General features: G+C 49.8%; 1 protein-coding gene across 1 annotated transcript; it reads left to right on the top strand.

Moving 5' to 3' along the window:
* The first annotated feature begins 112 nt into the window (after positions 1-112).
* On the top strand, positions 113-14,336 carry Dnaaf8 (dynein axonemal assembly factor 8). The gene is made up of 9 exons (XM_059270077.1): positions 113-212; positions 1,915-2,074; positions 3,065-3,208; positions 4,845-5,327; positions 7,756-7,873; positions 10,252-10,393; positions 11,914-12,021; positions 12,233-12,316; positions 13,940-14,336. The coding sequence occupies exons 2-9, from the start codon at positions 1,967-1,969 to the stop codon at positions 14,319-14,321; spliced, it is 1,569 nt and encodes a 522-aa protein (XP_059126060.1). The 5' UTR covers positions 113-212; positions 1,915-1,966; the 3' UTR covers positions 14,322-14,336.
* The last annotated feature ends 590 nt before the right edge of the window (positions 14,337-14,926 follow it).

The following is a 14,926-nucleotide window of genomic DNA, read 5'->3' as shown; positions in this document are numbered from 1 at the left end:
GGCGGAGCCCAGCGAAGAAGAGGCGCGACTGGCTCTGCCGGGGGCGGGCCGCCCGGCCGCGGTCCGTGGCCTTGTTCAGCCCGGAGCCAGGGCAAGTGGACAAGCGGAGCGGCCCGAAGCGAGTGGGAGGCCGCGAAAACCCACGAGACGAGGGGTTGATCCCGCTGCGGGTGGCAGGGAGGGCGATCCTCCTCCTGTTTTAGCACCAGCAGGTTTGTCCCGCTGCCTTCCAGTCCCCTTGACAACGACGCCTGGCGCGGGGCGGAGCGAGGCGGGGCCAACCGGCTTCGGGGAGAAACCGTGAGCTCCTTGGTCCTCTGATCCAGCCTATGCTCTTTCCTCTGTGGTCAAGCCTTCCTCTTACCCCAACGCTTTGCGCACCTAAAGGATGATCAGTCTTGGGTGGCACTCTTCACCTCCGTGATTCTGTACCTCAGAGTCCCTGTTAGGAAACATCCGGCTGGTGGGTATACCAAAAGCGGCCCCACCTGCCGCTCTCAATTCAGGATCGCCAAACACCTGTCCTTGCTTACAGCCCCGACTCACCTCCCTGCTGCTGCCCTGGTTCGGCACCGCTAGTTGATCTGCCTGGTCCGCTTGGCCTTCACCCCACAATCCTAAAGTCCCTTTGTCCACCGAGGGCCGAGCAAATATTTTTAGGGTAAGATACAAAGGGGGCGGGGCTGAGCCAGCGAATCATTTGAATGATAACTAACAAATTCTTCTGGATAATGGATCTTAAACTCCTGACATATAATATTTTTTTTTTTTTTTTTTTGGTTTTTCGAGACAGGGTTTCTCCGTGTAGCTTTGCGCCTTTTCCTGGAACTCCGTCTGTAGCCCAGGCTGGCCTCGAACTCACAGAGATCCGCCTGCCTCTGCCTCCAGAGTGCTGGGATTAAAGGCGTGCGCCACCACCGCCTGGCCCTGACATATAATTTTAATTTTATGTATATGTGTGAAGGTAGGTATGTATGTACTTTGGTGCAGGTACCAGTGGACACCAGAGACATTTGGGCACCGAATTCCAGTCCTCTACAAGGGTAGTAGAGGACACTCTTAACTGTTGGGCCATCTCTTCAGCCCCTAAATCCCTTTTCTCATTGCTGGGGATTGGATTCATGTCCTGTCCATTATATATGCCAGTCAAATGCTCTACCAAAGAGGTGCATTCCCAGACCTTAACTTTGATTCAACCTCTCTTTGGTATTTATCAACCTCTCTATGCCTATAAAATGGAGATAATAATAATATGTCTTAGTTAGGGTTTCTGTTGCTGTGAAGAGATAACCATGATTATGGCAACTCTTATAAAGGAAAACATTTAATTGGGCTGGCTTACAGTTTCAGAGGTTTAACCCATTGTCATCATGGTGGGACATGGTGCTAGAGAAGGAGCTGAGAGTTCTACATCTGAGAGATCCACAGGCAACAGGAAGTGAACTGTGTCACTGAGTGTAGTTTGAGCATTGGAGACCTCAGAGCCTACACACTTCCTCCAACAAGGCCACACCTACTCTGACAAAGCCATACCTCCTAATAGTGCCACTCCCTATGGGGACCATTTTCTTTCAAACCACCACAAATATATATAGTCACTATATATATATGTCATGTATATTTAGACATATATCACTTATCAGTATATGTACCTCTTTTCATATACACATCATTAAGCACATCACATACATATATACAGATGCCATGCTCTTGTGCACTCATCACTGCACACATCCACACACATAGTCCTGTTACCCAGTAATACAAACTTGCAGAACCAGAAGGAAATTGGTGGAAAATGGAAAGCTACAGATGTGTTTTCATCTTCAGATAATCAAGGCTTTGGAAAGGCTACCCATGCTAGTTTGTCCTTGGACACCTAGACACTGCCACCTCACCCTGTGTGCTCCACAGGGCTCCTCTGATGATGATATACAAAGAAAGGATCCTTTGAGCTTGGGCCCCCATGACATCCAAAGACAAAGACGTGGTGTCCTTGCCAGTTTCTCCCTGGGATGCCATCCTTAAGGCTGCCAAAGACCAGCTGCCATCCCTGGATTCAGACTCCTCCCCGGTGAGCAAGCTCTTCTTCCTGGATGTCAACTGTCCAGCCTGGGCAAGGACAGCTTTGGGCACTCCTCTCTATAGACCCCACTCTGATCTATAGGCTTGGTTTTCACTCACCAGTCCCTGGGATTACTCTTGGGTACCTACTTCCTTCAGGCTTCCGTCTGGGTTTGCCAGAACTCTTGAGTATAGGTATTGGTGTTCTGTGTCCTCCCCTGCAGTGGTCCTGACCCCCAGGTCTCTCCAACTTGCTGTTATGCTGCTCTCAACTCGGTTGGGTCAGGTTGGGACCAGTGCCAACCTCTGAGAGTAGTAACCTTGCCAGGACACCATGATATGGTCCTGGAGGGATTCTGCCACCTGAGGAACACTGATAGTCCCCGTGGCCACTTGCACAGGTGAAAGGGACACCTGGTTATCCACTGGTCAGAGACTCGGCACACAGGTTGGCATAGGACATTTAGAGTGAAGAACAAGGGTTTTAGAAGCAAGACAGCTAATTGTGCCCTACCTGGGCATTTGCAAAGATGAACAGAGCTGAGACTCGGGCATCACCCAGTGCTTGGTGCAGCAGCAGAAGTAGATGATGACAGTACCTCAGTGCCCAGCGCTGTCATCGCTTTGTGAAGAAGTCCCTGTGAGGTGGCAGGCCAGTGTCAGCCTCTCTCCATTAGAGACAGCCAACCAAAGCTCCCGTGTTAGTGATAAGTCAGTGTGAAAGTGCGCTGACCTCCACTGTTAGCTGCCCCTTCACTACCGTTATTCAGTGCCAGCATTAATGCAGTGCCTACTGTGTGCAAGATCTTGAGCACAGCCTGTGCACAGGGAAGCTCCCATCCCACCAACAGGAGGTGGTGCTGCTGAGCCTCGTTTGAGTGTGCTGCAGGAAGCAGCACAGGGCTTGACCCTTTGTAGAGAACTGATCTCCCCAGATGGGCCTGGGGAGGCTGGGCAAAGCATGGCTGCCTTTTCCTCTCAACCGCCCTGGTCTCTGCAGTCTGACTGTGAGGAAGAAGAACCCTTCATCTTTCAGCGAAACCAGCCTGTCCTGATTCCAGACCTGGCTGAGGAGCTGGCTGAAGACCCTTTTGGTATTGAATCTGGGACCTGGATTACTGTAGGGAGGAGTTCTTCACCTGAGGTCTGTGGGACACAGGCTTTGGGGACCTACTAAGCTAAGTACCCTGGAGCTGGGTAGGGGTGGTGATTGCAAGTCTCAAAAGGATTCCACAGACAGCAAAGATCTAAATGCTTAAAACCACTGGTTTTGCCTCTTCCTCCCTCAAGGACAGCCTAGTGTTGGGGTATTCAGCACATAAGCATGGCACCCCCCAACACTGTAAGCACAAATGATTTTCTCTCTGATTTTTGCCACCTGCTACCTCTCTTGTTTTCTTCCAAGACACTCCGTACTGCCTGGCCATTGTTACAACTGCCTTCTCAACTGTCTCCTTAAACTAGCTAATTCATAGCCACTCAAGCTTGCTGAATATTCAGCGACTAAGGGCTCCAGCAGGAAGCGGAAGGAAAGTGTTCCGTAAATGCCATCACAGTGGTGCCCAGTGCTGGCTGCCTAGTAGCAGGGGAGGGGAGGATTGGGAAACAGCACAGGCTTGGGCTTCCCAGTCACAGGAACTACCTGTACCCATCTCTGTCTCTCAGGTCCCTGGGGGAGACCAATACCTCTATCTAAACCCAATGATTCCTCCAGACCTGATGGTATAAGCATGCAATCTGAGCTACTTGGAAGCTGAGGCAGGAGCATCAAAAGTTTGAGGCAGGGAGGGGCTGGAAAGGATGGCTCAGTAATTAAGAGAGCTGGCCACTCTTGCAGAAGACCCAGGTTTAGTTTCCAGCACCTACATGGTAGCTCACAACCACATGTAACTTTGGTTCCAGCAGATCCAATGCCCCGCTTTTGGCCTCTGTGGACCTGCACACACGGTGCACATAAACACGTACACATATGTACATATAAAATTATAAATAAACCCAAACTCCAAAACGTATCAGTGACTTGATGATGAGAATGAATTACTAAAAGATCCCATGTGCAGCTTTTATCCTTGGCCACCCCAACCTGTCAGACCTGTTAACTCTTCTTGATGTGCTGTGCTAAACATACTTTCCAATGAAGTTACTACAGAGGTCAATACCAGTCTCTAAAGGCCAGGCTAGGATCCAGAAGCCACTCAGCCCTGGGTAACCTCCCTCTGTTCAGTTCTTTCTAGCATCACTGTGGCAAACTGGGTATGCAAAGACTGAAGGAGACCACCTGATCCATCTCCATCACCACACTGTGTGAAGCCCAGCCCTCATAGGAGCAAGTGTAAAATAATACCCCTCATCCTCCCCAGGAGAACCTGAAAGGTTCTAGGACTCTAGTCAGTTTAGGCAACATGATTTTCATGAGATGTTTTCTCCTTTTCTGTAAGGACTACCATATCCTCTGGGAGAGGGGCAATAGGGAGTGGAATCACTTTGGAAATAGTGGTGATGTCTATATGACAGACAAGTTGTTGAACTAAAAAGGGTCAAAATGGGGCCCATGAGATTCCTCGATGGGAAAAAACACATGCTGCTCAGCCTGATCCTCTTGAGTTCCGTACCTGGGACCCACATAGTAGAAGGAAAGTGACTCTCAGCCACCCTCTGACCTCCACTTAATCGTGCATAGTGTGTGTGTATGTGTGTGTGTGTGTGTGTGTGTGTGTGTGTGTGTGTGTGTCTCAAGTATGTCTTTGCAGGTTCTCACAGAGGATGCCTTTTTTCTCTAGCCACTTCTGAGTCCTGGGAGACTAGCCATAGAACCCAGAAGTGGACAGAAGGTAAGACAGGAGGACTTGGCCCCTCAGGGAAGAGAAGGCCCTGGCTGGTCTCACCAGAGCTGTGTCAAAATCAGCCCTATTCTTGTGGAGGCTGAGGAGGACTCACCCTGGCTGGAAGGCAACCTTAGAGGCCCGTCTTACCCCAAAGGACCCCAGAGTCCCCCATGGACTTCCCAGGGAGAAGAGGCCACCTTTCCTTTGGAAGGAAAGCTGAAGATAGAGCCCACAGATACTGACTTTAGAAACTCTACAAAGCTCCAAGCCCTCCGCAGGGAGAGGAGGAGGATGATAAAGAAGGATATCCTTCAGAAAGTGACCCAGGCTGCCCAGAACCCAGCCTGTGGAGACCAAGGCCAGGCTGCTGAGTCAGGACCCCGGCCAGAAGCCTCATCGGAGCAGCCTCGGGAAGGATGTCCAGTGCTTTCACTCCAGGTAGGTGTCTCTACTGCCCAGCCTGCCCTCTGGCCTGTCTCCTGCAGCATGGCCACAGTCCTGCCATACTATTGAGGCTGGAACCAGCTTCTCCTCTAGGACCTTAGGCCCAAATCCCAGGTCCACTGGCCAGCAAGAAGCTGCTCCTGTCACAGTATGTGGGGACGCTGGCATGGAGCTCACCCTCAGTGAGACTTGGTGACAGTAGGAAGAGAAGCCAACTTGAACCTTCTTTAGAGAGAACACAGATGACCCCAAGCATGAATGCTGAATATACAGTCATGCATAAGACAGAAGCAGGTGCTGCTGAAGTGAAGTCCTCCCTGTGGGCAGACCCTACACACTAGGAGCAGCTGTCCAAGTCAGACTAAATACATTAGCAGGGAGACAGGCTGGGATTGGGAGAGGTGAATCTGTGAGCTACTGCAGAAGAGAAAGGAGTCTGAAGACTACTAGGAGAGTGGATCTGTAAAGCACAGCAGTGACTCCCTGTCTCTTGGTGGTAAGTCTGTTTCCCCCTGTGGTGGGTGGGCAGCCTTGGGACAGCACAAGTGTGATCTGTGAGGCCACCTTGCCCAGTGGACAGGAAAGAAACCTGTCATACTTGCCCAGTTTGCTATGAAGAATACCCTGGTTAGCTATGTAAGCTCAGTTCCTTCCAGGTGGAGGTGGACATATTGAAAGATGCTCCAGCCTAGCATGGGAAGGCCAAGCACCCCTGCATCACTTTCTTTAACAACTTACAGAATGTGACATGCCCATAGACATGCACAGAATTCTTCATTGCTCTTTATAGAAGCCAGCCATTTCATCCTGTCCACCCTCACATCTTTAATTCTTCCACACCTATATGGCTGCAGAAATTTGAAAGGTTTCATTCAAGCATCCATTGTAGGTTCCTGGCTTCCTCCTTCCACCTAGCTCTCCAGTTCCTGCTAGAACCACCAGGTTCTTAAAGTCGCAAAGCTTTTTAAACATCTTACATTGGTATGAACCTAGACAGTTCAGACAGAGGAGAAGGCCAGAATGTGTATTGGCTGGTAGAGTGCTTGTCTTTTATGCATCAAATGCGTGTGATGATATAGGCCTGTAATCCTAGAGCTTGGGAGGTGAAAGTAGGAGGATCAGACATCCAAGATCATCCTTGGCTGCATAGAGTTCAAGGCCAGCCATAATGAGATCTTGTTTGAAAAAAATTGGGTTTCCTCCAGGTTAGTCATCTTTGTGCCCAAAAGTATTGACCCAAAAAAAGCTTAAGGAAGGAGGTGTCAAGAGATGCAGGTCTAGCTGGGTGGTGGTGGCGCATGCCTTTAATTCCAGCAGTCAGGAGGCAGAGGCCAGCCTGGTCTACAGAATAAGTAGACAGGACATCCAAGGCTACACAAAGAGACCCTGTGTGTTTATTTGGTGGGAGTGTGGGGGAGAATGCAGGGAAAAGAATGCAGGGCTCACCTTAAAGGAAGGGCTTAGTGCGTAATCATTTACAACAGACAGTGCATTCATATGCTAGATGCACCCAAACTCCAACACCACTCTCTTACAGTGTTTGGAGTCTGGACTGGGTACTTCCAGGTTCTTGGCCTCTTATGCAAAGAATTGAAAACAAGTTTCATACAGATGTGCAAAAGAAGCATGACAACTTTGTTGGAGCTACGTGACAACAGATTAAAGAGCTATATACTGTCGGGATTAATGGGGCTTCATTTTATGGGGTCTAAAGGAAAGGGGCTGGCTACTAAGAGGGCATAATTAGGATGCTTCTCTATTTAGATCGTATATTCATTTTTCCTACTGCACATGTTCCTTTCTCATAATGCATCAGATTGTAATCATCTGAATGTCTAGTTATGCATAGGTACAAGACTGCAGTAAATAGGGAGTTTTTCCTAAAAGATTAGTAGAGACACAGTTCTTCCTTACTGCCTAAACACCCAAAACCAGTTCAGGCAAGATAACCCCTACTCTTCTTCATACCTAGATACACTGGGAAATACACTTGAATGGAAACTGTGTAAATTTGGTTGTTATAGAGTTAAGAGGGGAAGATTTATACCATAGTCTAGAGAGATGGGAATACATGTAGCTTAATGCAGGTAGTGGGGTGTCAGGGGAGTTTGTAGGTTGCTAGGTGCAGTGTTTGAAGAAGTGTGTGTCTGTCTAGTACATGCAGGTGAAGGAACTATACTACCAATTGAATTATTACAATGGGGGTGTGGACAACCCAAAACCAAATGGGAGTGTCCCAAGCTAAGCTGTTTCCTATTTTTGCCTGCCTTATTACAGCGGATGATGACTCATGATACCCTCTGCTGGCTGCAGCTGCTGTGAAAGCGGGGGGCCGGGGGTGGGGGGGTGGGGGGTGGGGGGGGTGTGGCTCCTACTGCAGGACCTTCCTGCAGCCTCGTAATGACCAGTTTTATCATTTCAGCAACTCGAAGACTGGGATTTGGATTACATCCTTCAGAGCCTGCCAGGACAACAAGACAGCCAGGGTGACAGTGCTCCCAGAACTGCATGGTGGTTAGCTGAACGCTACCAAAACCAAGGTCTGACCTTCAACACTGAAGTCCAAGTGAATCCCCATAAAGATTCCCTTCCAAGTCTCTCAGTGGCAAGGGGTATGGGATGGGCAGAGCTCTTGTGCCCTTACTGTCCTCGGCACACTCATTGCCCAGTCTTACAAAAGACTTCATTCATTCATCATACATATGGCTGCCTGCTCAGCCAGGATGTTCAGGCCTTCAACTGGACTTGCCCTGTGGTCCACCCTTTTTCTTCCTCCAGTTTCCTTCCTTTTCCTTCTCCTCTTCTGGGGGAAAGCAGAACCTGTCTCTTGCTCCCTTTCAGGCAGCTTTAACACTCATACATCCCTCATCCTATTTGAAAGTGAAGGCTGAGGATATACTCTCAAAGTGCTCACAGCCTTGCTACAAACAGCTCTGTTTGTTTATCTTGATTTTTTTGAGACAGGGTTTCTCTGTGTAGCCTTGGCTGTCCTGGAACTCTTTGTAGACTGGGCTGGCCTCAAACTCAGAGATCACTTGCTTCTGCTCTCAAGTGCTGGGGTTAAAGGCATGTGTCACCACTACCTGGCTTATGAGCAGCTCTGTAAAAGGCAAAACTCCCCACATTCTCCCCACCCATGCAGGCCCTAAGAGCAGATGGACGCACGTCTGAGCTGAGGAGCAAGGATGGCCTAGGTGTCAGTGACCAGTTCCAGACCAAAGACTCCACTAGACTGACAGCCACTGGGATGTTTGAAGCAAGAAGTTGTTTTTTTTTAAGTTTATTTTTATTTTTCATCTATATAATTGTTTTGCCTGTAGTTACATATATGCACCACATGCACATCCATGCATGCACCAGGACAGGGCAGCAGGTCTCCTGGAACTGGAGTTAGATACAGTTGTGAGCCACTGTGAGTGCTGGGAATTGAACCTAGATCCTCTACAAGAGCAGCAAGTTCTCTTAATCACTGAGCCATCTCTTCCCAGCCCTACCTCTGTTTTGTTTTTGAGATGGGGTTTCACTGTTCAGCCTTGGCTGACCTGGAACTTGGAACTTGATATGTTGGCCAGATATGTTGAACTTGCAGAGATCTGCCTGTCTCTGCCTCCTGAGTGCTGATATTAAAGGTGTGCATCACCATGGCTTTTGTTTTGAGACAAGGTCTTATAAGTAGCCCAGACTGGCCTGGAACTTTTGGCAATTCTCCTGCTTCAGACTTCAAAGTGCTGCCACTAATAAGCATGTGACAGCATGTCCTGCTTCAGCAGGGCTTCAGGGTGTGGTGGAGTGGGTCCACAAGGTTGGCAGGCTTGTATAATGAGCACCTTCTCTGGTCTCTATTGTAATGCTAATGGCTCTTTGATCAAGCTATTCCTTTTTGTTCGGGTTTATTTTGTTGAGACATGTAGTCCAAGCTGGCTCAAACTCATTATGTAGCTGAAACTGGCCTTGAACTGATCTTGCTTCTACCTCCCAAGTGGTGAGATCGCCACTTCCACCAGACAAGCTATTCCATTTGGAAAATCTCTTGTATAAACACATATGCCAGGATGTTCACTGCTGTGCTCTTTAAAACTCTGAAAACTTGCCGGGCAGTGGTGGCACAGGTCTAATCCCAGCACTGGGGAGGCAGAGGCAAGTGGATCTCTGTGAGTTCGAGGCCAGCCTGGTCTACAGAGTGAGTTCCAGGACAGCCAGGGCTACACAGAGAAACCCTGTCTCAAAAAAATCAAACAAACAAACAAAAAAACCTCCAAAAACTTGGGAACAGCCTATATTCAATAGGGTTCTAGCTAAAGCAGAGAGTGCACTCAGCTCAATGAACAAAGTCTATCCATAGAAAGATGTAGTGTGCCGGGCGGTGGTGCACGCCTTTAATCCCAGCACTCAGGAGGCAGAGCCAGGCGGATCTCTGTGAGTTCGAGGCCAGCCTGGGCTACCAAGTGAGTTCCAGGAAAAGGCGCAAAGCTACACAGAGAAACCCTGTCTCGAAAAACCAAAAAAAAAAAAAAAAAAAAAAAAAAAAGAAAGATGTAGTGTGTAAAAAGATGAATGGGGGGCTGGGGATGTAGCTCACCAATAGACTGCACAAGTCCCTAGGTTCGATCCCTAGTGCCCCCATCCCTGAGACACACACACACACACACACACACACACACACACACACACACACACCCCTATATAAACCTGTTTGCTACTTTTTGAAAGGTACAAACATCTGTTCACTGTGGTCACCTGTGACCCTATGTCACAATGCAGTGTAGCAGCCTCTGTTGAAGACATGACTACCCCCTGACTTTGCCAAGTGGAGCTAGAAGTGTCAGAAAGATCTGGAGTGAGGCACATCAGAGCCTGAAGATTAGCCACTGAGAGGCAGACCCCAAGCTAAGCAACTCCCTCTCCTGGCAATCCGCAGGGCATACCACTGGACTATCCCAGGACACACTCCTGGAGCAGCTGGCCCTCCTGTGTGCCACTCAGTCCAGAGTCTGCAACCGTACCTGGAAGGTACCTGTTGACAAGCCCCAAGACACAGAAGAACAGGAAGCCAGAAGCAGGTGGGACTCCCCACCAGCCACACCCACGGCCATTTCTTTAGAACCAACCTGCCTCTAGGCAGTGTTAACTGGGTCTATTAGTGGGACACTTGGCATGTACTTTCTCTTTGAATAGGGAATCTAATTAGGCAAATGCTCCATTACCTCTATTTTTACTGATGGGGAAACTGAGGTTCAGATTGCTATGCTTCTCCAGGCCATTAATGACAGAGCTGTGTACTGAGCCCCAAAGCTGTCTCATTCCCTAACATTATACGCACTTTCTCTTAGCTACCCACCTGACTTCCCTGGGAACAACAGAGTTATCACATAACCCCGCCCCTCTGGCCAAGTTGATTACTCTGACCTTGGTCGGTGAACCCAGTCAGGCCAATGGGAACCTTTCCCTGGAACCTTGTAGTTTATCTTGGGTTGAAGGGCTGTGGGCAGCCACCAGTCCTGTGTGACAAGGAGGAAAGCAAGCTAGGACAGAGTGAAACTGGGGAGCAGAGATGGAGATGGGGGTCCCCTGAGGCCTGACATTCCTGCCTTTCCCACACTGCTTCCTCCACTGTTTTTAGGAGTCTGGGGACTTTTCCCCTGCAGTTGTTGTGGGTTCTGCCTGGCTAGCGGAAGGAACAGACATGGCTAGGCCTGTGCTTCCCAGTATGAGATTCAGAGCTCCACATGACTACTAAGCACTGGAAATGTGGCTAATGGGATGAAAACTGTTAAATTTTATGGATCTATTTGAATGATGTAGCTTGTGCTAAGTGGTCCCCAACTTAGTGGACAGTTTATTTATGATATGAGGACTGAACTCAGGGCCTCACACATACTAGACACATGCTCTACCACTGTGTGGCATTCTAAGTCTTTTTACTTTTTATCTTTTGGGGCTTTTTTATTATTAAGAAAAATTCTATTCATTTTACATACCAACTACAGATCCCCCTCTCCTCCCTCCTCCCGCCCCCAGCCTTCCCCTCCCAACCACCCCCCCATTCCCATTTATTTTTTATTTTTAAAGTCTTGCTAAGGCTGGAGAAATGGCTTGGTGGTTAGGGGTACCTTCCAGAGGACACAGGTTTGATTCCCAGCACCCACGTAGGGATTCACAACTGTTTGCAACTCCAGTTCCAGGGTGTCTGATGCCCTCTCTGGCCTCCAGGAGCAGGCATACAAACAGTGGATAAACATGCGTGCAGGCAAAACACTCATACACAAAAATCTTCTAAAAGTACATGTATAAAGTCTTGCTAAGTTGCTGAGGCTGGCCTTGAACTTTCTATCTTCCTGCCTCAGCCTCCTGAGCACTTGGACAGGCCTGCCCACCAGCCTAGCTGATACACAGCATGTCAGACTTGCCCAGTTCTGTGAGGTAGTGCTAGCCTGTCCCAGAGGTGGCCTTGAGAACAGATGGGTTCCAAGTACCCACCAGCACACAAAAGACACACCTTCATAGCCATGACACAGTGATGGGACCTGCCTAGCGAGCGGCAGGAATCACATAGAAGGGCCACCTCACCCTCCCATTGCAGAAGTGCTTTGGCAGAGAGCAGGAGGCTGAAGACAGAGCCTCCCACCGTCTTCATTGACCTACGGCAGACGGAGCCGTCAGAACCACAAGAGCGCCAGTCCCGGGAGAGGTACAAAGTGATGCTAGAACTCTGCCTGCAGGCGGGGAGGAGGGACAAAGGCAAAGCTCATCGGGGTTGAGCACACGGCAGGAAGCCCAGGGGCCCCTTAGCTTTGGCGGGCTACCACTCTGCTTGGATTCCCAGGGAGGTCCCTAGGCGAGAGGCAGGCCTGGCAGGGTGGCTGGGGCGCATCCTGAGAAGCCATTTCTTCCACTTCCAGCTCTGAATATAGCTCGTCTGACAGCGAGGAGGAAGGTGTGGAGACAGCAGGCCCAGTACAGGGGCCATCCTCCGAAGAATGGAGGTAACTCTGGAGTCTCTCCTCTGTTTTGGGAGGCTCCCTCCCTGTGCTGTAGGCCCCCAGACATGTGGGCCAGCATCTGGTGTGGTGAGAATGGGTATCATTGTGCTTTATAATCTGGCATTGGGGAAGCTGGTGTGGCCAGACCTCCTGTACCCGGGCCTTGTGAGTGACATCAAGCTTCCCACTCCATGACATCTTAGTCCAGCCCCTGAAAGCAGCTCCCCAATTTGATCTTGCCCCTGATGCTGGTCCCAGCAGAAGTAAAGAGAAAGTGTAGGGCCGGCTGTTAGCCAAGTGTGAAAAGAGCTGGTAAACTAAAGAGCAGTGTCCAATCGGGGCCCCACTGTGGCCACAGGATGAACGAGAACTGTGGGTCATAGCTGCCTGAAGCACCAGGAATGTCCGAGCCAGGCTGCAGAATGATGTAACAGCTCAGACACAGAATGTGGACATCCCAGGAAGACGGGGTGGGAAGTGCTGGAAGGTTCCCTGCCGTAGCCTGTGATACAGCAGCACCCCAGGGAGCTGCAGCTACACCAAGTTTTGGCTTTTCCTTTGCACCTGCCCATAGATGTCTCTTTCCTCCTCCCACACATCCCGGGTAAGGCCTTGCTCACTCAAGGAGAGGGAGTCAAGGTCCGTGTGTTCCTTTGTCCTGCTCTGAGATGCTGGCTGCCTGGTTGCCAGGCACCAGGCCCAGGTGGTCCTCTGAAGGCTGTGGCTCCTAGATCTGGGCCACACTCAAAACTGGCCCTTCAGCTTCTCGCTTCATCTCTTCAGACACAGGAGAAAATGGTAGTTCCTACCTCAGAGGACCCCAAGGCAGTGCACATGGGAAATGCTGTTGGTGGCCCAGGATTTGGATGTTAGAAATGTTCCCTTTTGTGCAGATGGGAAATTAGCCATACATCTGTGGAGAATGCTTGCCATAAGAACATTTCTGGTCCATGCTTTCCAGACATTTGCATCGGTTGGATTTAACCTAGCTAAGAACATTTGTTCTGTTACCTCCCCGGTTGGGTGGAGTCATTGTGCAGCTGCTTCTAGCAAAGGCTTGATGCCTGTCTTAGGGTTACTGTTGCTGTGATGAAACATCATGACCAAGGCAACTTGGGAAGGAAAAGGTTTATTTCACTCATAGTTCATATAATAGTTCATCATCAAAAGCAGTGAGGGTAGGAATTTACTCAGGAGCCATGCAGGGGCCATGGAGGAGTGCTGCTTACTGGCTTGCTCAGACTGATTTCTTGTAGACCCTAGGACCACCAGCCCAGGGATGGCACCATCTGTAACAGGCTGGGCCCTCCCCCATCAGTCACTAAGAAAATGCCCTACAGCTGGATTTTATGGAGGCATTTTCTTAATTGAGGTTCCCTCCTTTCATGTGACTATAGCTTATGTTGACATAAAACTAGCCAGGACAATGACCATTGCTAAGGGGAAAATCCGCAAGGATTGTCATCTCACATGCTTCCCAACCAGACTGCAGGGGCTGTAGACATTGCTGCAAGCATGCCCTTACTTTGGAATGGGAGCTGAAACCATATACGATATTCCTCTTTTCCGGGTTGGGAGGTCTGGCCTTCAGGTGGCAGGGGTTAGGTTGGTTTTCCTGTGTCACAGGGACTGTACTGGGAAGAGCCAGCTTCTCCAGCAGCTGAGGGCGTTTCGGAAGGGGGCTGTTCCATCCCATCGGTCCACCAGTGACAGCCCTAGAGTCCAGAAGGCTCAGGCCCCAGAAGATACAGGATCCCACACTAGGAGGAAGAAACACATAAAACTCTGGGCTGGGAAGCAGAATGCCCTGGATCTAGGGGACCCTCTTGGGACACAGCCAGCCAGAGAGGTGCTGCTACCTGCTACGGGCCAGCTATATTCAACTCAGGTAAAGGACCTGAAAAGCAGGTCAGGTGGCAGATTTCGATCCACACAGCCCTGGTGGTCCCTCTACAGTCTGCCTCTGGAGGCTGAGACCCTCGCTCTGGACCCCACCAAGCCAGTTTAAACATATGTAAACTTTTTTGTTGTGGTGGCATTGGGAACTGTATCCAGGATACTACCAGAAGTTCCAACACCAGAAGTCACACTGTGTGAAATGCAGTGGTACCTACTCTCCCTCCCTGGTATCCAATGAAAGCTGTGTGACCAGCCAAGGGGAACACCTGAACTTCCTCCACCTGGTTACTTGCAAGCTTGCCCCCTCCCCCACCTCATCCCCAGACTCCATCTTTAGGGTCTTTTTGTACCTGCTTTCTCAGCCCCTTTGATTTCATGCCACCTCATCTCTCCTGAGTCTTCCCCGCCTGTTCTGTGGATGAGCAGAGAAACCACTACCAAGGCAGGGCTTGGGTGGCATGGCAGCGTTCAAGTCACAGAGCAGGACACTTGGCATCTGACAAATGTTTTAGCAGTCAGCTATGGTGGGGTCAGGGGCAAGGATCTTAGTGTCAAGTCCTGAGCCACACAAAGGACAGACAGGTCCTATGGCAGGATCACAAACAGATCACTGTTGTCACCGGTAACCAGCATCAAGCCCACAGCATCCTGACCCACAGACCCTGTCTGATAAGGCCACAGGGACTGCACCATTAATCCCAACCCCTAGACATA

Source organism: Peromyscus eremicus, chromosome 8a (assembly GCF_949786415.1).
Source record: "Peromyscus eremicus chromosome 8a, PerEre_H2_v1, whole genome shotgun sequence".
Lineage (NCBI taxonomy): Eukaryota > Metazoa > Chordata > Mammalia > Rodentia > Cricetidae > Peromyscus > Peromyscus eremicus.
This window is presented reverse-complemented; position numbering and strand designations above follow the sequence as displayed.